The sequence below is a fragment of the Cherax quadricarinatus genome, chromosome 2 (genome assembly GCF_038502225.1).
Source record: "Cherax quadricarinatus isolate ZL_2023a chromosome 2, ASM3850222v1, whole genome shotgun sequence".
Classification (NCBI taxonomy): domain Eukaryota; kingdom Metazoa; phylum Arthropoda; class Malacostraca; order Decapoda; family Parastacidae; genus Cherax; species Cherax quadricarinatus.
The window spans coordinates 77471789-77496410 of NC_091293.1; the positions used below are offsets into that span (position 1 = coordinate 77471789).

General features: G+C 39.9%; 1 protein-coding gene across 3 annotated transcripts; it reads left to right on the forward strand.

The window, feature by feature from the left end:
* The first annotated feature begins 8558 nt into the window (after positions 1-8558).
* On the forward strand, positions 8559-20071 carry LOC128698797 (peptide chain release factor 1). 3 transcript variants are annotated; one of them, XM_070089110.1, is made up of 3 exons: positions 8559-8639; positions 10453-10890; positions 19664-20071. In XM_070089110.1, the coding sequence occupies exons 2-3, from the start codon at positions 10461-10463 to the stop codon at positions 19882-19884; spliced, it is 651 nt and encodes a 216-aa protein (XP_069945211.1). In that variant the 5' UTR covers positions 8559-8639; positions 10453-10460; the 3' UTR covers positions 19885-20071. The 3 variants fall into 3 exon arrangements, with proteins under 3 accessions (XP_069945211.1, XP_069945201.1, XP_053647205.1); XM_070089100.1 differs by having other exon boundaries at positions 8565-8713; XM_053791230.2 differs by having other exon boundaries at positions 8567-8750.
* The last annotated feature ends 4551 nt before the right edge of the window (positions 20072-24622 follow it).

Sequence of the window (24622 nt, forward strand, 5' to 3'; positions counted from 1 at the left end):
TCCCATTCATTGATAACTAGGGCAAATTCTATGGCAAACATGATATGTATGCAAGGGATGGGGTTCATCTTTCTGGGAATGGAGTGGTTGCATTAGCCAGTTCAATTGAGGGGGTCATTGATGACTTGTCTAGGACTTTAAACTGATAGATTATAGAGGTATGGGTGCTTGTGGGAAACAATCAGGCTGCAATACTAGGGTTGAAAACAGCAGATATTACCAGAATACCCCAGGGATATGTTTAAAAGACAATATTCAAAATGGAGTTGCTAGTAAAGACAAAGCAATTGTCCAACAAACAGAGAGAGATAGAGGGCAGTGAATGAGTAGCTCCCTTAAGGTTTACTATACAAATAGAGTAAGAAATAAGATGGATGAGCTAAGATTACTTGCAAGTGCATGTAATGTAGATATTATTGCTATAACGGAGACCTGGTTCAACTTGAAAGATAGAGAAATGCCTTCTGAATGCAACATACAGGGTTATAAACTATTCCACGCTGATAGGGTCAACAGGAAGGGTGGTGGAGTGGCGATTTATGTCAGAGATAATTTAAATTAGTGTGTCAGACAAGATACAAGATTAGAAACATTGGACACAGAATCTGTTTGGCTACAGTTTCTCGAAAGTCGTGAAAAATTAATTTTGAGTGACTTATAGGCCCCCAAACCTTGATAGGGAGTGTGGTAGGCTTCTACGGGATGAAATTCCTAAGGCATCTAGATATGAAAATGTTGTGTTAATGGGAGATTTTAACTTTAGACAGACTGGAACAATGTGACAGGAAATGTTGAGTTTAGTGACTTTCTTGATACGGTTCAGGATTTGTTTTTAAAACAGTTTGTGACAGAACCTGCTAGAGGAAACAACCTGCTTGATGTGGTTATTGCCAACAAAGAATCACTGGTTAATAATCTTGAGGTTAATAATGAGCTTGGGGAAATATATCATGGGATTACCCAGATAACTCAGTGAGGAATTCTTCAAGACTCTGTACACCGTGTATGTCAGGCTCACATTGGAGTACGCAGCACCAGTTTGGAACCCACACCTGGTCAAGCACATCAAGAAATTAGAGAAAGTGCAAAGGTTTGCAACAAAACTGGTGCCAGAACTAAGGGGAATGTCCTATGAAGAAAGGTTCAAGGAAATCAGCCTGACGACACTGGAGGACATGAGAGAGAGTGGAGATTTAAGGCTTTAAGTCTTCATACGGGACCCCTCAGGGAAGGTTCCTTGATGTTGGTGAGGGGCTCTTGATTTAGGGAATTGGATCTGTGCTCCAGTTCCCCGAATTAAGCCTGAATGCCTTCCACATTCCCCCCCCAGGCGCTGTATAATCCTACGGGTTTAGCGCTTCCCCTTGATTATAATAATAAAATTCATACGGGAGATTCCTTACACAGTAAATCATTTTAGCCATTCTTCTTTGTATGTTCTCCAATGAGTCCATATCCATCCTGTAGTAAGGAGACCAAAAGTGAGCAGCATAATCTAAATGAGGCCTCACTAGTGATGTATAGAGCTGTTAAATAACTTATGGACTTCTGTTACTTATAGTTCTTGAGATAAAATGCTGTATAGTCCTTGTGGCTTAGCACTTCTTTTTGATTATAATAATAATCTTGAGATAAATCCAAGTAATCTGTTAGCCTTCTTGCGCACACTTAGGCACTGCTGTCTTGGCTTTAGATTTCTGCTTACCATGACTCCCAAGTCTTTTTCACATTCTGTATGATCAAGCTCTACTTCACCACGTTTATAACTTCGAGGGTTATTTTCATTACCAAGGACTTATCCACATTGAACTTCATCTGCCATTTTTCAGGCCAAGACATTAATTTGTCCAAATCCTCCTGGAGTTCATTGCTATCCTCAGAATGAATCATATGGCCTATCTTTGTATCATCAGCAAATTTGCTTATGTCACTCGTAATCCCTTCTTCAAGGTCATTAATATAAATTATGAACAAGAGAGGGCCTAAAACTGATCCTTGTTGAATGCCACTAGTGACTAATACCCATTCAGATTTGACCCCATTAATGGAAACTCTCTGCTTTCTATTGGTAAGCCATGCCTCTATCCATGCTAGAACTTTACCTCCTATACCATGAGCTGCCACTTTTCTTAAGAGTCTCTTGTGAGGTACTCTATCGAAGGCTTTACTAAAATCCAAATAAACAGTATCATATTCTTTACCACTGTCTACTGCCTCAAATGTTCTATTGAAGAACGTCAGTAAATTTGTCAAGCAGGAACGACCTCTCATGAACCCATGCTGAGATTCATTGATCAAATTATGCTCTTCGAGGTGACTTCTAATAATGTCAGCTAAAATTGATTCTTATAACTTGCCCACTATAGATGTCAGGCTTATTGGACGGTAATTTGAAGGAACGGACTTACCCCTGATATAGGAACCACATTAGCCATCTTCCACAACTCTGGCACAACACCAGTAAGGATGGACACACTCGTTGATGGCTGACTAAGTTCCATCTTGTATTCCTTAAGTACCCTGGAAAAGAACTCGTCGGGCCCCGGGGACTTGTTTTGCTTCAGTCTGTCTATCTATTTGATAACCATGTCCCTCGTGACAGTAACATTAGTTTATTTGAATTCGTCGGAAACTGAATAATTGTTAATTTCTGGAGCCTCATTTATGTCTTCCTGTGTAAAAACTGACAAAAAAAATTGTCATTAAATAAGAAACACATTTACAGTTCGTTATCCGTCAGCTGTCCATTCCCAATTTTCAGAGGTCCTACTTTTTCCTTCACCTTCGTCCTATACACTTGGAAGAACCCCTTTGGATTGGTCTTTGAGTCATTAGCAACATTAATTTCATAGTCACGTTTAGCCTTTCTAATCCCCTTTTTTACTTCTCTTTTAAGCTGAACATATTGGTCAGTAAGGTTAACCTCTCCACTGCTGATGCGCCTATAATTATAAATTCCCCTTTTCTCCCCTAATAGATGCTTTAACCTCCTGTTAACCCATTTGGAATCGTTATTATTAGACCTAATCTCTCTCTGAGGAATGTATGTACTCTGAGCAAGGTGTACATTATTAAGAAAAAAAATCGTAGATGAATGGTTCAGAGAACCGACATGTTGTTAAATTAGGCACATGTGCAACTCTTGGGTATCTTTATTGAGGAAACGTTTCACCACACAGTGGCTTCATCAGTCCATACAAAGGAGAAACTTGAAGAACAGGAGGAGAATGAGGTAATCAGTCCCTCAACCTTGAGTCGATGTGGTCAGTCCATCAATCTTGAATAGAATACGACATATGAGCAGAGAAGCAGCTTATAAACCGTAGGCAGGAGAGGTGCAGCAGTCGTAGGTGGTGTCACATTTGTCCAATGTGGAAGTAGGTCGTGCCAAAGGGTTAGGCACGCAAAGAATTCCCAAGTATTAAGATCCCAAGAAGTTGCAGTGCCTGACAGGATTGTAGATGAATGGTTCAGAGAACCATTCTCTGCTCATATGCCGTATTCTATTCAAGATTGATGGACTGACCACATCGACTCAAGGTTGAGGGACTGATTACCTCATTCTCCTCCTGTTCTTCAAGTTTCTCCTTTGTATGGACTGATAAAGCCACTGTGTGGCGAAACGTTTCCTCAATAAAGATACCCAAGAGTTGCACATGTGCCTAATTTAACAACATGTCGGTTCTCTGAACCATTCATCTACAATCCTGTCAGACACCGCAACTTCTTGGGATCTTAATACTTGGGAATTCATCGCGTGCCTAACCCTTGGGCATGACCTACTTCCACATTGGACAAATGTGACACCACCTACGACTGCTGCACCTCTCCTGCCTACGGTTTATAAGCTGCTTCTCTGCTCATATGCCGTATTCTATTCAAGATTAATGGACTGACCACATCGACTCAAGGTTGAGGGAATGATTACCTCATTCTCCTCCTGTTCTTCAAGTTTCTCCTTTGTATGGACTGATGAAAATCCCCCCCCCCCCAGTACCAACAATACCACCAGTCCAATGACATTCTTCTTTGCAAATATACAGGGTCTAAAGCCAGCAACCCCTCAAGGAAGGTTCCTTGATGTTGGTGAGGGGCTCTTGATTTAGGGAATTGGATCTGTGCTCCAGTTCCCCGAATTAAGCCTGAATGCCTTCCACATCCCCCCCAGGCGCTGTATAATCCTCCGGGTTTAGCGCTTCCCCCTTGATTATAATAATAACAATAAAGCCAGCAACAAACAACAAAATACCTTTCATCATTGGACTGCTTGCAGAGGCAAAGGCAATGTTCGTGGCTTTCACTGAGACCCACATAAAGGATCACTTGGACAATGAAATATGGATCCCAGGTTACAACCTATACAGATGAGACAGAGTGAACAGGCAAAAGGGGGGAGGGGTTGGCCTGTACATTGCAGAGTCACTTGTTTGCACAGAACTGCTTAATGCCTCAAATGATGTAGTGAAAGTTTTAGCAGTAAAGGTCGAGAACCAAAACCTAGTCATTGTGGTAGTCTACAAGCCTCCGGATGCAACATCCCAGCAATTCCAGGAACAGCTGTTAAAAATTGACCTCTGTCTGGAAAATCTTCCAGCTCCTGCACCCAACATCTTGCTCCTGAGGGATTTCAACTTAAGGCACCTAAAATGGAGGAATATAGCAAATAATATTGTTGCAGTAATAACACCAGGAGGCAGCTCTGATGAAAACTCACACTCACACGAGCTTTTAAATCTCTGCACAAAATTCAATTTAAACCAGCAAATAATAGAGCCTACTAGAATGGAGAATACACTAGACCTCATCTTCACTAACAATGATGATCTGATAAGAAATGTTACCATATCAAAAACAATATACTCAGATCACAACATAATTGAGGTTCAGACATGTATGCGTGGAGCCCCAGACCGACATAATGAGATTAGTCACGAGGGAGCATTCACCAAATTCAACTTCAATAACAAAAACATAAAGTGGGACCAAGTAAACCAAGTCCTAACCGATATAAGCTGGGAAGATATACTAAGCAACACAGACCCCAACTTATGCCTAGAACAGATTAACTTGGTGGCACTCGATGTATGCACAAGGCTTATTCCTCTAAGAAAAAGGAGGAGTAGATGTAAAATAGAAAGAGAGAGGCGCTCCCTTTACAGGCGACGGAAAAGAATAACAGAGCGGCTAAAAGAGGTCAATATATCTGAAATGCGTAGGGAGACACTGGTCAGAGAAACAGCAAGCATCGAACTTAAGCTAAAGGAATCTTATAGGAGTCAGGAATCGCGGGAAGAACTAAAAGCCATAAATGAAATCGAAAGAAACCCAAAGTATTTCTTCTTCTATGCCAAATCAAAGTCGAGAACAACGTCCAGTATTGGGCCCCTACTTAAACAAGATGGGTCCTACACAGATGACAGCAAGGAAATGAGTGAGCTACTCAAGTCCCAATATGACTCAGTTTTTAGCAAGCCGCTAACCAGACTGAGAGTCGAAGATCAAAATGAATGTTTTATGAGAGAGCCACAAAATTTGGTTAACACAAGCCTATCCGATGTTATCCTGACGCCAAATGACTTCGAACAGGCGATAAATGACATGCCCATGCACTCTGCCCCAGGGCCAGACTCATGGAACTCCGTGTTCATCAAGAACTGCAAGAAGCCCCTATTACGAGCCTTTTCCATCCTATGGAGAGGGAGCATGGACACGGGGGTCGTCCCACAGTTACTAAAAACAACAAACATAGCCCCACTCCACAAAGGGGGCAGTAAAGCAACAGCAAAAAACTACAGACCGATAGCACTAACATCCCATATCATAAAAATCTTTGAAAGGGTCCTAAGAAGCAAGATCACCACCCATCTAGAAACCCATCAGTTACACAACCCAGGGCAACATGGGTTTAGAACAGGTCGCTCCTGTCTGTCTCAACTATTGGATCACTACGACAAGGTCCTAAATGCACTAGAAGACAAAAAGAATGCAGATGCAATATATACAGACTTTGCAAAAGCCTTCGAAAAGTGTGACCATGGCATAATAGCGCACAAAATGCGTGCTAAAGGAATAACAGGAAAAGTCGGTCGATGGATCTATAATTTCCTCACTAACAGAACACAGAGAGTAGTCGTCAACAGAGTAAAGTCCGAGGCAGCTACGGTGAAAAGCTCTGTTCCACAAGGCACAGTACTCGCTCCCATCTTGTTCCTCATCCTCATATCCGACATAGACAAGGATGTCAGCCACAGCACCGTGTCTTCCTTTGCAGATGACACCCGAATCTGCATGACAGTGTCTTCCATTGCAGACACTGCAAGGCTCCAGGCGGACATCAACCAAATCTTTCAGTGGGCTGCAGAAAACAATATGAAGTTCAACGATGAGAAATTTCAATTACTCAGATATGGTAAACATGAGGAAATTAAATCTTCATCAGAGTACAAAACAAATTCTGGCCACAAAATAGAGCGAAACACCAACGTCAAAGACCTGGGAGTGATCATGTCGGAGGATCTCACCTTCAAGAACCATAACATTGTATCAATCGCATCTGCTAGAAAAATGACAGGATGGATAATGAGAACCTTCAAAACTAGGGAGGCCAAGCCCATGATGACACTCTTCAGGTCACTTGTTCTATCTAGGCTGGAATATTGCTGCACACTAACAGCACCTTTCAAGGCAGGTGAAATTGCTGACCTAGAAAATGTACAGAGAACTTTCACGGTGCGCATAACGGAGATAAAACACCTCAATTACTGGGAGCGCTTGAGGTTCCTAAACCTGTATTCCCTGGAACGCAGGCGGGAGAGATACATGATTATATACACCTTGAAAATCCTAGAGGGACTAGTACCGAACTTGCACACGAAAATCACTCACAACGAAAGCAAAAGACTTGGCAGACGATGCACCATTCCCCCAATGAAAAGCAGGGGTGTCACTAGCACGTTAAGAGACCATACAATAAGTGTCAGGGGCCCGAGACTGTTCAACTGCCTCCCAGCATACATAAGGGGGATTACCAACAGACCCCTGGCAGTCTTCAAGCTGGCACTGGACAAGCACCTAAAGTCAGTTCCTGATCAGCCGGGCTGTGGCTCGTACGTTGGTTTGCGTGCAGCCAGCAGCAACAGCCTGGTTGATCAGGCTCTGATCCACCAGGCGGCCTGGTCACAGACCGGGCCGCGGGGGCGTTGACCCCCGGAACTCTCTCCAGGTAAACTCCAGGTAATAATGTTAAGGACGAAGTGGTTAATCACTCTCCATAAGATCAGCATCTCTAAGGAAGTTGGAGAGTTTATGTTCAGTTGTGATAGTATATAAACAACCTACATCTGTTTTGCTCACTAGAATTTTACCATCTCCAGTGAAGGACTGTTGGAATTTATCATTGTTATTCCGTTTAAGTTTTGTCAGTCTGAACAGAAGATTCTGACGATGTCTCGTCAGACATTCATTAATGTACACTTCATTTTTAACTATAATTGATTATTTAATTTGATCCTTTTTCATGTCATATGAATGAAATCTGATATGAAAAATAAAATGTTTATTTCCTTGCAAATATTACAATGTGGTTTACATATAAAATATTAATTACAAAAAGGCCACTAGACTGACTAGGCATTTTAGGCAGACAAATTCTTACTTTATATTAACACAGGTTATGGTCCAGTACATTTTAATATATCTTATTGCATACTGATATAAAACTTAGGTAACTGAAGTGATTAATTAGATTTATAATAGTGAGGTAGTACAAAACACATAACAATATTACATTTAGTAAATTTATAAATGGGAATGATTTTATCTTGGCATGATTCACTGCTTCTGCTAAAGTCATACAATGCTTACTACTTTATTTTCCTAATAAATGTGCTTCTTTAATTTCGTTGTCCTGTACAACGTCAGATACCTGCGTCAGATAGCTTTTTTTGTTCAGTTTTGTCATTGTGGTAAACAAGGTAGTCATTCAAACAGGCATTTATGTTGGTTTTCCAGACCTTGATTGCTTCTTCCACTTTTGTGTTCAGAGATGTTACATGTTCAGTGTGACTGGCAATAGCTGTTTGTAGAGAACTGCCTGAATTAGTATTTCCAGATGTCGTAATCTTCTCTCCGAGGTCGAGGATCTTGCCCTCGAGGTGGGTTATCTTGACTTCATGTCGCACTAGTGTTGTACAAGGTATACAGACCATAGCTGACATCAATGATATACTACTATACAGAAAGCCGCTTGTTTTGCAGAGCATTTCCCGCAAATTAGGTCAGTTTTGTTCCCAGGATGCGACCCACACCAGTCTACTAACACCCAGGTGCCCATTTTACTGATGGGTGAACATGGACAGCAGGAGTAAGGAAACACGTCCAATATTTTCACCCTCGCTGGGAATCAAACCCGTGAAGGAAGGGATGTCAGCTAGGCCTGTATACCTTGTATATGTACTTATAGAAATATAGTATTATTTATATTATTTATTACTTTGGTTGAGGTTTCATTTCAGGACACAGGAAAGCGGGGCTCAATACACCGTAAGCTGTCAGTGCCACTATAAACCCCAACAACAACAACTCGTTAGTTCAACGGTGTTGGCTGTCAGTGCCACTATAAACCCCAACAACAACATATCGTTAGTTTACATTTTACAATACAACCCGTGTACACCACGGAATAAATATTTCTTGTGCAAATTGTTACTTTGAGGTAGACTGGCGCAGCCAGTTATTACTTAGTACTGAGTGTGAGTAACTGCTCAAACTGCTGAATATCAAATCAAATCAAGTTTATTCTCTATAAAGATTACAATGTGCGGTTTACATATTATAGGATATTTTGTAGTTGATATATTATATAAACTAATTACAGAGAGGGTCACTATCACAATATGAACACGGTAGGTGTCCCGTGGCTCATTATTATTATTATCAAGGGGGAAGCGCTAAACCTGTAGGATTATACAGCGCCCAGGGGGGGATGTGGAAGGCATTCAGGCTTAATTCGGGGAACTGGAGCACAGATTCAATTCCCTAAATCAAGAGCCCCTCACCAACATCAAGGAACCTTCCATGAGGGGGCCTCCCGTGGCTCAGCTGGTAGCGTCCTCAGTTTACATATTGAGGGGACACGTTCAGTCTCAGAATTAAAATTAGTTTTAAAAGGCGTGCACGGATAAGCCAGTAGAAGGCCTCAGTCAAATGACTAGAAGGTACAGTGGCGGGTCATCATATGACTTAAGACCTGCGTAAGGAAAGACTGGATAAAGTGTATTTTAAGCCTACCCATAATGGTCTGCATACAAGGGGCTTTTGTCTTGTACACCCAACTACTATAATTCCTTGTACAACTATGTATCATGTCCAAATAAACTATATGAATATGAATATGTGCCTGGTGGTTAAAGCTCTCACTTCACACAGTGAGTGTCTGAGTTTGATTCCCGGTGAGGGTAGAAACATTGGGCATGTATCCTTACACCGGATGTCTAGGTTCACCCATCAGTAAAATGGGTACCTGGGTGTTAGTGGACTGGTGTGGGTCGCATCCTCGGACAAAACTGACCTAATTTGCCTGAAATACTCTGCATGACAAGTGGCTTTCTATATAGTAGTATATCACTGATGTCAGCTATGGTCTGTATACCTTGTATATGTAGAAATAAAGATATTATTATTATTATTCAAATCTTTTTGATTATAATAATAATTATTATTCAAAACATTTTGCCATGAGTGGCTTCGTCAGTCCTAATGCAGAGTAAACTAAAACAGCATGTTATATAATGGAGAGGGTGAGGCGAGGCAGGAGGTGAGTCAAATTGTAGCCTCGCCTCTCTCTCTCTCACTACTGGCCACCTGTTTCATCCACTTCATAACACCCTGTTTGACCTTCCTCTGTATTAGAGCTGATGAAGCCACACATAGTGAAATGTTTCATATAATGAATGTCCTGAACGGTACATCACTGTCTTTATCCACAGCTTGCATGTATCACTGGGATATTTACAAGTACAGTATTATTATTTTTTTTTGTATACAGTACCTATCTATTAAATCATTATTACATACCTAAAAATGTATGTTTGTATCATAAATTGTACTGCCTCATATTAATAATAGAGTAAAATGTTGAATATTAGAAATTTACCACTCTTTACATTTTTAAACTTAAGTAGTCTTTAAGTATTAGGTTAAGTCTGCCCAAAATGCCCCAGCATGATAGTGGTTTTCTTTGTACCAATCAAATTATGAAATGTAAACACATTGTAACCTTTGCAAAGAAATAAACTTTTGTTTTATTTTGTACAGATATATATACAAAAACGTGTTTGTCTAGAAAATCCAGAAGCCCTTCAAAGTCTGTCATACTCTCATATCTTCTGTATAATGTGTGTAATAAATAGGAGGTCCAGTGACATTATTATGTAGTTTGATTTTTTTTTTCAGATGCAAAAATGTTGCTTCAGTGTATGGGCAAAAATAACCAGCATTGGATAAAGTTTTGGCTACAGTCCACAAATTTTCAGTTGAGAATACATAATTGCAAAATTGCAAACTTAAGTATTAGCAATCTTTGTAATTTTATGATGAAACATAATTTAAGTAATGGAAAAGGTTTTGTTTATGATACTAAAATTAATCATGCTCAAAGATCATTTCATAGGTTAACTGTGAACCCTTACCTTTCTTTAACTGTAAATAAAACGTATCCATTACAAAGAATGCATACGAGCATATTCTGTCTCGGTAAGAACATAGATAAATCAAGAGTACCAATACTGAATGAAGAAGATTTGGAAGAAAGCTTTGTGAGAGGGAGTGGACCAGGTGGACAGTCCGTTAATAAGACATCAAGTGCTTGTGTGATCAAACACATACCTACAGGTGAGATATTAAATTTTGGTTTAAGCATGTTTATACACAGTATAGTGGATCACCACCTTTTGTGTGAGTTGTTCCTGAAAATGGAGCTGGATGTGAAATTGCTATGTGAAGAACTTATAGAAAAGAACTTATAGAAAGAACTTATAGAAAAAATTAGGTTATGTTTCATGACACTGAAAAAAGACAAACATTTCATTTTTATTTGTTCATCAGCTGAAATAATAAAATACATTAAAACCTCTCATTAACGAATTTCAACAATTTTGAAGAAAAAACTATCCGGACAAACATTGGAAACATTGGACAAAATGGAAAAAAACTGTAATTCCAGATGTTGTTCGTGTATTAATGATGATTTGTAAAACTTTTTTATCTTTGTTAATTTTTTACCAAATACATTCATACTTTGTGTATGTACTTTGCATGCATGTATAAAGAGCTTACATTTATTTGGTAAAGAATGGTGAAGAACTATAGACATCATTGACATTGTGTTAGCTGTGAGGGGTTGTCAAGTGGGGTAGGGTACAGGAGGGTGGGTGGGTGGTTGATTTTGTATCAGTGCATTTGTACTTTGTGTATGCACTTTGTTTGCATGTATGAAGAACTATAGATTTATTATTTGTGTTGTGTTAGCTCATGACTGATTGTTAGGTGGGTAGGTGGATAGCCCCTGAGCCAATGAGGGAGGCCCCAGCCCTGGCAGACAGGGAAGGAAAGGATGGGGGTGTTGGCTGAGAGCCAAGAAGGGATGCCCAGACCAGTGGCTGTGTGCCTTCACTGCCTCCCTCCCTGCCTCTCCATCCCTCACTGATTCACTGCCTCTCTCTCTGCATGTATAGAGAGTCCCCCCTTTTTGTATAAAAATTATCGAAGATCTGTACTGTAGATTTATTATTTACTTTGTGTCAGTGCTTGGGTAACAGGAGAGATTGGGTGGAGAGTTAATGTTTGCAAGGCAGGGAGGTGGGTGGGTGCGTGTGGGAATCCAGGGGAAAAGTTCCTGTCAGTATGTTCATTCTGCATCTGAGGCACAGCACCCTTTATCTGTTTCCCAACTTTCGTGCACCACAGTGCACTCACACCTGCTCACTTCTCACACCCACCCACCCTCTTACGTTCACCCCTCTCACATTTACCCTCACACCAACCCACCCTCTCACTCACCTGCACACCCTCCCACCCACCCTCTCACATTCATTTGCACACCTACCATCCTCTCACATTCATCCATCGAAACACTCACCAACCCTCTTGTGATAAATGCCTCTTTCAGTTGAGTGTTGGGACTTGCTGACCTAAGATCTTTTGATGATGTAAACAAGAATCAATACTTTTCTAGACCTTATTATGAGATCACCCACATTAATCAGTTTGGGTTACAGAAAGGTCATTGACCTCTTGTTGACCATGTGTAATTCGAGGAAATAGGAGAATGAAGAGAAGTTAGAAAGGGCTGGAACCAGAGACTGGGGCCACCCTTAGCTGTGTTGTGTGGAGGCAAAAGAAAGAGGGTCTTTGATGGTGGTAGTGAAAACTTTTGGTGTGAAGTAAAAAGATAGATACCCAGAAGCTGATGGTGGAGTGTTTCATCAGTTAGAGAATTTATATTACCTTGTAAATACATTTCTCTGTATGAAGTTCTCTATTCACGCTACTCTAATATGTTCACTCTAGTTTGCTGAATTCTCAAGAGCCTAACACTCAAAACCTCCTTAACCCCCTCTCTCTTCAGCCCTTCCTGTGATGACTTGTACCCTTTTTCCTTCCACCCTTTATTTATACACCCTCTTGGACATCTTTTTCTGCTTTATCTTCTCTGAATGCGTACATCACTTCAACAACCCTTTCTCAGCCTTTGGAATAATACCTTTAGTAATTCCACTACTAATTTCTACACATTGAACTCTGTGCATAATATTCACATCACACATATTTCTCTCCAGCATGGCATCTCCACTACCTCCAGTGGTACATATCCTTTAATCTCCATAGATAAAGTGTTTTCCACAGAAGCCTCGACATGCTGCCTCCCATTTTTTCTTAGTCTGCTGATATAACCACTCCAAATATCTGAATACATTCACTTGCTCAATACACCTTCACTTCATTCTGACATATAATCTTTCACTGCCTATACTTTTTATTACTCTCATTATCTTGCTTTTTTCTATGTGTACTTTTAATTTCCTTCTTTTACATACCCTCCAAAATTCTTCCATCAGCCTTGGGAATTTCTCTTTAGAATCTCCCACAAGCACTGTCTTCTGCAAAGAGCAAGTGTGACAACTCTGACTTTATGTCAGATTTTTTAATCTCTTAATCCCACACCTTTCCCCAACACACTAACATTCACTTCTTTTACAACCACATTTATAAATATGTTGAACAACCATTGTGACATCACACATCCCTGCCTAAGACCTACTTTTACTGGAAAATGATCTATCTCCTGCATACTCTGACTTGAGCCACACTGTCTGCATAAAAACTCTTTACTGCTTTTAATAGCCCACTTCCTATTTCATACACTTGTCACATTGTTAGCCTGTACACCCTGTCATATGTCTTTTCTAAATCCATAAATGCAACAAATAGTTCCTCACCTTTTACTAAGTATTATTCCCTTATGTGCTCCAATGTAGATGCTGGGTCTGCACATCCCCAAACTCTTCCTAAAACCTTCATGTTCCTCAGCAATCCTACTGTCTGTCTTACCCCTAATTCTTTTAGTAATGCATATATAATTTTACCATACAGTTTACTGGGTATACTCAACAAGCTTATTTCCCTATAATTTTTAGTTTCTTGTCCCATTTTCTTTTATATAAACAAATAAAACTTGTCATCATAGGCATCCTGCAGGGCACCTACAGTGACAGGTCTGCTTTTCCTCATATACTACATTAGGGGGAGGTTGAAGAGGGTTGGAATAGTTTTAAAAATGCAGTATTAGAATGTGGGGCAGAAGTTTATGGTTATAGGAGGGTGGGGGGCAGGAGGAAAGAGGAGTGATGGGTGGAATGATGAAGTAAAGGGTGTGATAAAAGAGAAAAAGTTAGCTTACGAGAGGTATTTACAAACCAGAAGTGTTATAAGAAGAGTAGAGTATATGGAGAGTAAAAGAAAGGTGAAGAGAGTGGTGAGAGAGTGCAGAAGGAGAGCAGATGATAGAGTGGGAGAGGCACTGTCAAGAAATTTTAATGAAAATAAGAAAAAATTTTGGAGTGAGTTAAACAAGTTAAGAAAGCCTAGGGAATGAATGAATTTGTCAGTTAAAAACAGAGTAGGGGAGTTAGTAGATGGGGAGATGGAGGTATTGGGTAGATGGCGAGAATATTTTGAGGAACTTTTAAATGTCGATGAAGAAAGGGAGGCGGTAATTTCATGCACTGGCCAGGGAGGTATACCATCTTTTAGGAGTGAAGAAGAGTAGGATGTGAGTGTGGGGGAGGTGCGTGAGGCATTACGTAGAATGAAAGGGAGTAAAGCAGCTGGAACTGACGGGATCATGACAGAAATGTTAAAAGCAGGGGGAGACATAGTGTTGGAGTGGTTGGTATTTTTGTTTAATAAATGTATGAAAGAGGGGAAGGTACCTAGGGATTGGCGGAGAGCGTTTATATTCCCTTTATATAAAGGGAAGGGTTACGGTAGGGTTATAATTGAAAGAATTATAGGTAAGACAGAATTTAGGATTGCGGATGAGCAAGGAGGTTTCAGAGTGGGTAGAGGATGTGTAGATCAAGTGTTTACATTGAAGCATATATGTGAACAGTATTTAGGTAAAGGTAGGGAAGTTTTTATTGCATTTATGGATTTAGAAAAGGCATATGATAGAGTGGATAGAGGAGCAATGTGGCAGATGTTGCAAGTATATGGAATAGGTGGTAAGTTATTAAATGCTGTAAAGAGTTTTTATGAGGATAGTGAGGCTCAGGTTAGGGTGTGTAGAAGAGAGGGAGAATACTTCCCGGTAAAAGTAGATCTTAGACAGGGATGTGTAATGTCACCATGGTTGTTTATATATTTATAGATGGGGTTGTAAAAGAAGTAAATGCTAGGGTGTTCAGGAGAGGGGTGGGATTAAATTATGGGGAATTAAATACAAAATGGGAAGTGACACAGTTTTTGCTGATGATACTGTACTTATGGGAGATTCTAAAGAAAAATTACAAAGGTTAGTGGACGAATTTGGGAGTGTGTGTAAAGGTAGAAAGTTGAAAGTGAACATAGAAAAGAGTAAGGTGATGAGGGTATCAAATGATTTAAATAAAGAAAAATTGGATATCAAATTGGGGAGGAGGCGTATGGAAGAAGTGAATGTTTTCAGATATTTGGGAGTTGACGTGTCAGTGGATGGATTTATGAAGGATGAGGTTAATCATAGAATTGATGAAGGAAAAAAGGTGAGTGGTGCATTGAGGTATATGTGGAGGCAAGAAATGTTATCTATGGAGGCAAAGATGGGAATGTATGAAAGTATAATAGTACCAACACTCTTATATGGGTGTGAAGCTTGGGTTGTAAATGCTGCAGCGAGGAGGTGGTTGGAGGCAGTGGAGATGTCCTGTCTAAAGGAAATGTGTGGTGTAAATATTATGCAGAAAATTCGGAGTGTGGAACTTAGGAGAAGGTGTGGAGTTAATAAAAGTATTAGAGGGCTGAAGAGGGTTTGTTGAGGTGGTTTGGTCATTTAGAGAGAATGGATCAAAGTAGAATGACATGGAGAGCGTATAAATCTGTAGGGAAAGGAAGGCGGGGTAGGGGTCGTCCTCGAAAAGGTTGGAGGGAGGGGGTAAAGGAGGTGTTGTGGGCGAGGGATTTGGACTTCCAGCAAGCGTGCATGAGCGTGTTAGATAGGAGTGAATGGAGACGAATGGTATTCGGGACCTGACGAGCTGTTGGAGTGTGAGCAGGATAATATTTAGTGAAGGGATTCAGGGAAATCAGTTATTTTATATAACCGGACTTGAGTCCTGGAAATGGGAAGTACAGTGCCTGCACTCTAAAGGAGGGGTTAGGGATATTGGCAGTTTGGAGGGATATATTGTGTATTTTTATACGTATATACTTCTAAGCTGTTGTATTCTGGGCACCTCTGCAAAAACAGTGATTATATGTAAGTGAGGTGAAAGTGTTGAATGATGATGAAAGTATTTTCTTTTTGGGGATTTTTTTTGTCTTTTTGGGTCACCCTGCCTCGATGGGAGACGGCCGACTTGTTGAAAAAAAAAAAAAAATCAGTCTGTTTTTCCTCATATACATCAGGTCTGTTTTTCCTTATATACATCAGGTCTGCTGTTCCTCATATATATTAGGTCTGCTTTTCCTTATATACATCAGTAACCTTTTAAATGTATCTCAGCACCTTAGACCTGTTCTCTTTGCAGATGACACAGCTTTTGTCATCTCCCACCTTAATCTGAATTCCCTCAGCAACACTATTAAAGGAGAACTCTTAAAGATATCAACCTAGACATCTACCAATAAATTCATGTTTAACATTGCTAAAACTTTCTACATGATGTTTGGGAACAGAGTAACAAATGTCCAATTAAACATTATGATTACAAAAAAGTATGCATATCAGTTGGCATCCTCTCCAAGATACATTACTATGTACCTCACACAGCACTAATTATATAATACTACAGTACTCTCTAATCTATCCCTACCTCACCTATGCTATTTGTGCCTGAGAATCCTCCGCAGCAAATCATCTTAGGGCAGTAATAACAACAAAAAACAGCATATGACTGTGCACCCAGTCTATTACTAAACAACACACTCCCCTACTCTTCAGAAATCTAAACCTACTTAATATACAAAAAGTTCACTTATACTACTATTCATATTACACAGGGCAAAAAATTCTAATATCAGTCCTGCCCTGCAACTTTTGATAGTTGCAACAGAACCCATAGGCATAATACTACACGCTAAAATCTCTATGATATTCCCTGTGTCTGGCTTAATCTTTGCAAAAGTTCAGTATGTATAAAAGGGTCTAAAATCTGAAACTCTCAGTCTCTCTCTGCTAGCTGCTTCAAAGCTTCTGTTAATAAACTCCTTATCCTAACATGATCCTAACAATAATTATGCAAAACAATTCCTTCAACCTGTACTATCCCTGTCCTTGTCTATCATTCCTTCATCTCATGTTCTTAGCTTCATTCCTAATTTATCACTAATTATAATTTTTGATTGAATTACTAAATGCCTCCAATATTTTAAAAACTTTTTTTACAGCCTCTCCTCACTTAACAACAGAGTTCTGTTCCTAAGACCATGTCTGTAAATAAATTTGTCGCTAAGCAAGGAGCATGCTATAATGGTAGTAGGTTTGTGTCAACCATCTTTTATATTTTTTAATGTCACCTTTGCACTACATATTTATAACATTTTCAGTATATTTTAAAATGTTTATATAGTAGTGTACTGTATATTGTAATAAACATAATAGAGGAAAATCAGCTCTAATATACATTATTTGGGTATGCACTGGTCAGAGAGCCCATCATAAGTCTGAGTCGTCGGTAAACGAGTACATCGGTAAGTGAGGAGAGGCTGTATTCTTACTCTCATATACTTGTAATGATAATTTAGTTTTAAGGCTGCCTGAAACTCTTTCCACACCAAGGGGTTTCTGTAAAGTAGTTATATACATATGTTAATCACCCAGTTGTATAATATACTGTACTCCACTTTACAGAAGTAAAGTTTGTTTTGCTTTCACTTGCCCCTTCCCCACAGCTTTGAGCCCACATGACTCCACTCCTACATCTTACCCATGCTTTCACTCACACCACTTCCCTACAGCTTCAAACTCACACCTTACCCAGGTTTTTACAGCCCACACACCTAATCACATAGCCACCCACCACACTTATTACTGCCCACTCAACCACACACCAGCCCACCACACCCACACTGGGCCACTGACTCTGCCACCCACATGGTCACAATCACAGTGCCTCATTGCTTCCACCCCCACCGCCCCACCCGTCTGCCACCCAGCATCCTCATTATTATTATTATAATCAAGGGGAAGCGCTAAACCCGGAGGATTATACAGCACCTGGGGGGGGGGGATGTGGAAGGCATTCAGGCTTAATTCGGGGAACTGGAGCACAGATCCAATTCCCTAAATCAAGAGCCCCCTCACCAACATCAAGGAACCTTCCTTGAGGGGCCAGCATCCTCAGCCTTCATAACTGTAGCCCTCCAATCCCCACTATACGGTCCCCCCACACTGAAGCTGCTCACCTTAACCGCTATAACCCCTCCTATGTACACCCCAACTACTCTAACCCCTCCTTTATAACTCCCATACAGTTGCAATGAGTAGGACAACCAAATAATAAGGCACCTCTGTCTGCTAGCAGAGATATGGTTGCAGGATCTTTGACTGATGCATATCACCACATCAACCTACAAATACATTATCTTTTTTTTATAATTTTGAAACTAAAAAAAATTTGTTTGCTTTTTTTTTTAGGGGGGGGGGAAGGAGTGTATTTAACATAACCCTATTTTTGTATATGTTCTTCAGTTCATTTTACAGGCATTGTTTATTACATGCCATTTTCAAGAACCTTGTCATCAATCAATCAATCAAGTTTATTCTCTATAAGGATTACAATGCGAGGTTTACAGATTTTGGATATTGTGTGGTTTACATGTTTTAAAATACTAATTACAGAGGGGGCCACTAGGACGCCTAGCATGGCTAGGCATTTCGGGCAGACTTAAATTAATTCTTAACTTTAATTATTACAGATTATGGTATTAAGGCTAAGTGACTATATTATAGTTTGTGAGTTTAGCAATGTGAATGCTTTTGTTTTGGCACAATATAGAGTGTCTATATTGGAGTATCATAGGCAAACTTATGACTAGTTAGGATTCATTATTTTAAGATTAAGATTCGTATTTGTTTATAGTCAGTTTGTGAGTGAGTGTAAGCGTGAACCACCAGGTAGTTTTCATGTAGTTAGTTGACGGGGTGTATCAGGGAGATAAGATGTTTTCTAACTGCAGTTTTGAAAATGATGAATGTGTCTGCAGTTCTAGAGTTTTCATCTGATTTTCAACTGTATTAACTTATTGCACATACAGTATTAGTAAAGTGTTATTATTATATTCACAGAGAAGTGCTGTTCTTGTAGGATTCATGTACCACCTGTGGGTAATTAGAGTCAGTGTAAGGAATGGAAGGGTAGCTCCATTTCCTTCAAGGCCTTCCCTTTTCATGGAAGTCAAAAGGATGGTGGGGATGGGGAAAGAGTAGGAAATGTTGAGTGGAGGACTTTACCTGAAAGCATGATGATCATATTTTATATAGTAAACCAGTATTATTAAGAAAATCAAGAGTCTGCAACAAAGGTGAGAATAAGTAAAAAGGACAGGGGAAGTAAGTATGTCAGGGCATTGAAGAAGGCATCTGAAATGAAGTTAGCATTCTCCTTTAGAGAATACAGTACTCATTAAGTTCATGTCTACCCTTCTCTGATGGTCTTGCTTTTAATACAGATTCTCTTGGTTCCTCACTTGATACCAATTTGCTATATCACCTGTCCTCTCCTTTCTTCTCTTCTAAGGTTCTATCTTTTATGCCTTTACCCCTCTCTTTTTTTTTAACTCTCTCACCCCTGTCACAGTCCTGAGTGACCCCATTCAGGCTTAGCATTTTCCTTGACTAATAATATATTACATTAAGACCATGTTAAATATTGAAGAGGTGTTATGAATAAGTGATTAATTGTTTCAGGTTTTGTTGTTAAGTGCCACGAACAGCGAAGTTTGCAAAGAAATCGAGTGAGGGCTCGTCAGCTGATGATCAACAAATTGGATATTCATTTTAATGGAGAAATGAGTGTAGAAGCTCAGCACAAGAGAATCCAGGATGTAAAAAATTCCAAAGCACTCAAAAAATCACTGAAACGAGAAAGTATGAAAAAGGCTTGGAAAGAAAGAGAAGGTATCGAATAAACATTAAATTAGTAGAAACTAAATACTGTACTGTAGAGAGCTGGGCTTATTTACTCTTCAAGGGAAAGGTGTCTTGAAGCTGGTGAAGAGTTAAAGATCTAAGAAAGTGAACATACTCTTCCCTTCCTTTAGTGCTCACTTTCAGTGTAGGTAGTAGGTTCATAGACAGCAACCACCCAGGGAAGTACTACCATCCTGCCAGATGACTGTGAAACAGAAACCTGTAACTGTTTTGCATGATGGTAGGATTGCTGGTTTCTTTTTCTGTCTCATAAACACGCTAGATAACAGGGATATCTTGCTACTCCTACTTGCACTTTGGTCACACTTCACAGACACACACATGCATATATATATACATACATCTAGGTTTTTCTCCTTTTTCTAAATAGCTCTTGTTCTTCTTTATTTCTTCTATTGTCCATGGGGAAGTGGAAAAGAATCTTTCCTCCGTAAGCCATACGTGTCGTATGAGGTGACTAAAATGCCGGGAGCAATGGGCTAGTAACCCCTTCTCCTGTAGACATTTACTAAAAAAGAGAAGAAGAAAAACTTTATAAAACTGGGATGCTTGAATGTGCGTGGATGTAGTGCGGATGACAAGAAACAGATGATTGCTGATGTTATGAATGAAAAGAAGTTGGATGTCCTGGCCCTAAGCGAAACAAAGCTGAAGGGGGTAGGGGAGTTTCGGTGGGGGGAAATAAATGGGATTAAATCTGGAGTATCTGAGAGAGTTAGAGCAAAGGAAGGGGTAGCAGTAATGTTGAAGGATCAGTTATGGAAGGAGAAAAGGGAATATGAATGTGTAAATTCAAGAATTATGTGGATTAAAGTAAAGGTTGGATGCGAAAAGTGGGTCATAATAAGCGTGTATGCACCTGGAGAAGAGAGGAATGTAGAGGAGAGAGAGAGATTTTGGGAGATGTTAAGTGAATGTATAGGAGCCTTTGAACCAAGTGAGAGAGTAATTGTGGTAGGGGACCTGAATGCTAAAGTAGGAGAAACTTTTAGAGAGGGTGTGGTAGGTAAGTTTGGGGTGCCAGGTGTAAATGAAAATGGGAGCCCTTTGATTGAGCTTTGTATAGAAAGGGGTTTAGTTATAGGTAATACATATTTTAAGAAATAGAGGGGCCACAGATATATCAGATCACTTTCTAGTTGTAGCTACACTGAGAGTAAAAGGTAGATGGGATACAAGGAGAATAGAAGCATCAAGGAAGAGAGAAGTGAAGGTTTATAAACTAAAAGAGGAGGCAGTTAGGGTAAGATATAAACAGCTATTGGAGGATAGATGGGCTAATGAGAGCATAGGCAATGGGGTCGAAGAGGTATGGGGTAGGTTTAAAAATGTAGTGTTGGAGTGTTCAGCAGAAGTTTGTGGTTACAGGAAGGTGGGTGCGGGAGGGAAGAGGAGCGATTGGTGGAATGATGATGTAAAGAGAGTAGTAAGGGAGAAAAAGTTAGCATATGAGAAGTTTTTACAAAGTAGAAGTGATGCAAGGAGGCAAGAGTATATGGAGAAAAAGAGAGAGGTTAAGAGAGTGGTGAAGCAATGTAAAAAGAGAGCAAATGAGAGAGTGGGTGAGATGTTATCAACAAATTTTGTTGAAAATAAGAAAAAGTTTTGGAGTGAGATTAACAAGTTAAGGAAGCCTAGTGAACAAATGGATTTGTCAGTTAAAAATAGGAGAGGAGAGTTATTAAGTGGAGAGTTAGAGGTATTGGGAAGATGGAGGGAATATTTTGAGGAATTGTTAAATGTTGATGAAGATAGGGAAGCTGTGATTTCGTGTATAGGGCAAGGAGGAATAACATCTTGTAGGAGTGAGGAAGAGCCAGTTGTGAGTGTGGGAGAAGTTCGTGAGGCAGTAGGTAAAATGAAAGGGGGTAAGGCAGCCGGGATTGATGGGATAAAGATAGAAATGTTAAAAGCAGGTGGGGATATAGTTTTGGAGTGGTTGGTGCAATTATTTAATAAATGTATGGAAGAAGGTAAGGTACCTATGGATTGGCAGAGAGCATGCATAGTTCCTTTGTATAAAGGCAAAGGGGACAAAAGAGAGTGCAAAAATTATAGGGGGATAAGTTTGTTGAGTATACCTGGTAAAGTGTATGGTAGAGTTATTATTGAAAGAATTAAGAGTAAGATGGAGAATAGGATAGCAGATGAACAAGGAGGCTTTAGGAAGGTAGGGGGTGTGTGGACCAGGTGTTTACAGTGAAACACATAAGTGAACAGTATTTGGATAAGGCTAAAGAGGTCTTTGTGGCATTTATGGATTTGGAAAAGGTGTATGACAGGGTGGATAGGGGGGCAATGTGGCAGATGTTGCAGGTGTATGGTGTAGGAGGCAGGTTACTGAAAGCAGTGAAGAGTTTTTACGAGGATAGGGAGGCTTAAGTTAGAGTATGTAGGAAAGAGGGAAATTATTTCCCAGTAAAAGTAGGCCTTAGACAAGGATGTGTGATGTCACCGTGGTTGTTTAATATATTTATAGATGGGGTTGTAAGAGAAGTAAATGCGAGGGTCTTGGCAAGAGGCGTGGAGTTAAAAGATAAAGAATCACACATAAAGTGGGAGTTGTCACAGTTGCTCTTTGCTGATGACACTGTGCTCTTGGGAGATTCTGAAGAGAAGTTGCAGAGATTGGTGGATGAATTTGGTAGGGTATGCAAAAGAAGAAAATTAAAAGTGAATACAGGAAAGAGTAAGGTTATGAGGATAACAAAAAGATTAGGTGATGAAAGATTGGATATCAGATTGGAAGGAGAGAGTATGGAGGAGGTGAATGTATTCAGATATTTGGGAGTGGATGTGTCAGCGGATGGGTCTATAAAAGATGAGGTGAATCATAGAATTGATGAGGTTTTGTGTGCGAGGGGCTTGGACTTCCAGCAGGCATGCGTGAGCGTGTTTGATAGGAGTGAATGGAGACAAATGGTTTTTAATACTTGACCTATTGGAGTGTGAGCAAAGTAACATTTATGAAGGGGTTCAGGGAAACCGGCAGGCCGGACTTGAGTCCTGGAGATGGGAAGTACAGTGCCTGCACTCTGAAGGAGGGGTGTTAATGTTGCAGTTTAAAAACTGTAATGTAAAGCACCCTTCTGGCAAGACAATGATGGAGTGAATGATGGTGAAAGTTTTTCTTTTTCAGGCCACCCTGCCTTGGTGGGAATCGGCCAGTGTGATAATAAAAAATAAAATAAATTTCAGTGTAATAATAATATGCATGCAAACCCTTGTAATTTCTTCAGTGAAAGTATTGTAAACTGTTGATTAATTTGGCCTTTAACAATAAAAACAATTCCTTTCAAAGAGGGAAGATACACTGATACTGAAGAATGGCTCTTGACCTAAGGAATTAGAGATGCCTTCTCCTTCCTTGGATCAAGCCAGATTACCTTCCAGTCCTTAGGTGCTGTATGACCATTGTGAATTTAGTGTTTTTCCATGAATATAATATGAAGTCATTTGGTTAATTACACACTCATATGGGTTTGAGATCTAGTCTTTAAACATTGCAGTGAGGAATTCGCTAGAATCATTTGAGATGATGATAATAATAATAATAATAATCTTTATTTTCTACAAGTACATATACAAGGTATACAGGCCTAGCTGACATCAATGACATACTTCTATATAGAAAACCCCTTGTTATGCAGAGCATTTCAGGCAAATGAGGTCAGTTGTGTCCTGGGATGCGACTCACACCAGTCGACTAACACCCAGGTACCCATTTTACTGATGGGTGAACATTGGACAGTAGTTGACTTATGGAAACATGCCCTAATGTCTTCCAGCTGTACTAGGGTATTGATGCCCGGACCACAGTGTGTGAGCTGAGTGTGCTAGTGAGCAAGCTACGGGTCATGTTTGAGACTATCGTATTTTGTGAATATGCTGAAAATGAAGAACAGAAATTAGAAGACTATGTGGGTATAAAAAGTATTATTCAGAGGGTGTAGGAGGGGTTGTTGAGATGGTTTGATCATTTTAAAAAATGGAGAATAGGTTGACCAAGAGGGTACATATTTCTTGGGTGGATGGAAGAATAGATATAGGTCATCCCAAAAAGGGCGAATATTAGGGGCATGCACATGTGAACATAGCAGATCTGAGTTAAGGGTTCTTAATCTGAATAACTGAATTCATCTTTTTCCTTGGATTGAACCTGAATGCCTCTGACAGACTAGGCAGAACGTGATTCTTGCGGGTTTATTAAAATATCCATAATTAAAGTAAAATAAATCATAGGTTTCTTGATGGTGGAGAAGCTCTTACTTTTAGGATTTTGAAATGTATTCTCTTTTCTTATTCAAACTTGAGTGCCTCTCATTTCCCAGACACTATATGACCCCCTATGAGTTTAGCCCTTTCTCCTAAAAATATATACTATTTTTAATTAGAGAAGCACTCCTGAAAATTGGGAGGCATTCAGGTTTGATCCCAGGAGCAACTAAGATCTGTTTCTTGACTGAAGAGCCCCTCACCAGCATTAAATTAAGACACCTTTCCTGATTGGAGTGAGTGTAAACAAGTGATTTTGGGATTTGAGATGCTCTCATCTCCAGTCTTGAGGTGGGAAGTGCAGTGCCTGCATTCTGCAGGACATGTGGCAATGTTCCAATTCAGAGGGTCATTTGTATTGTGATGTCCATGTATTTCTAGAAAGACACTCATGAAAGTGATGGTGCATGTGGTTCCTCATTTGAGTAACTGTTTTAATGG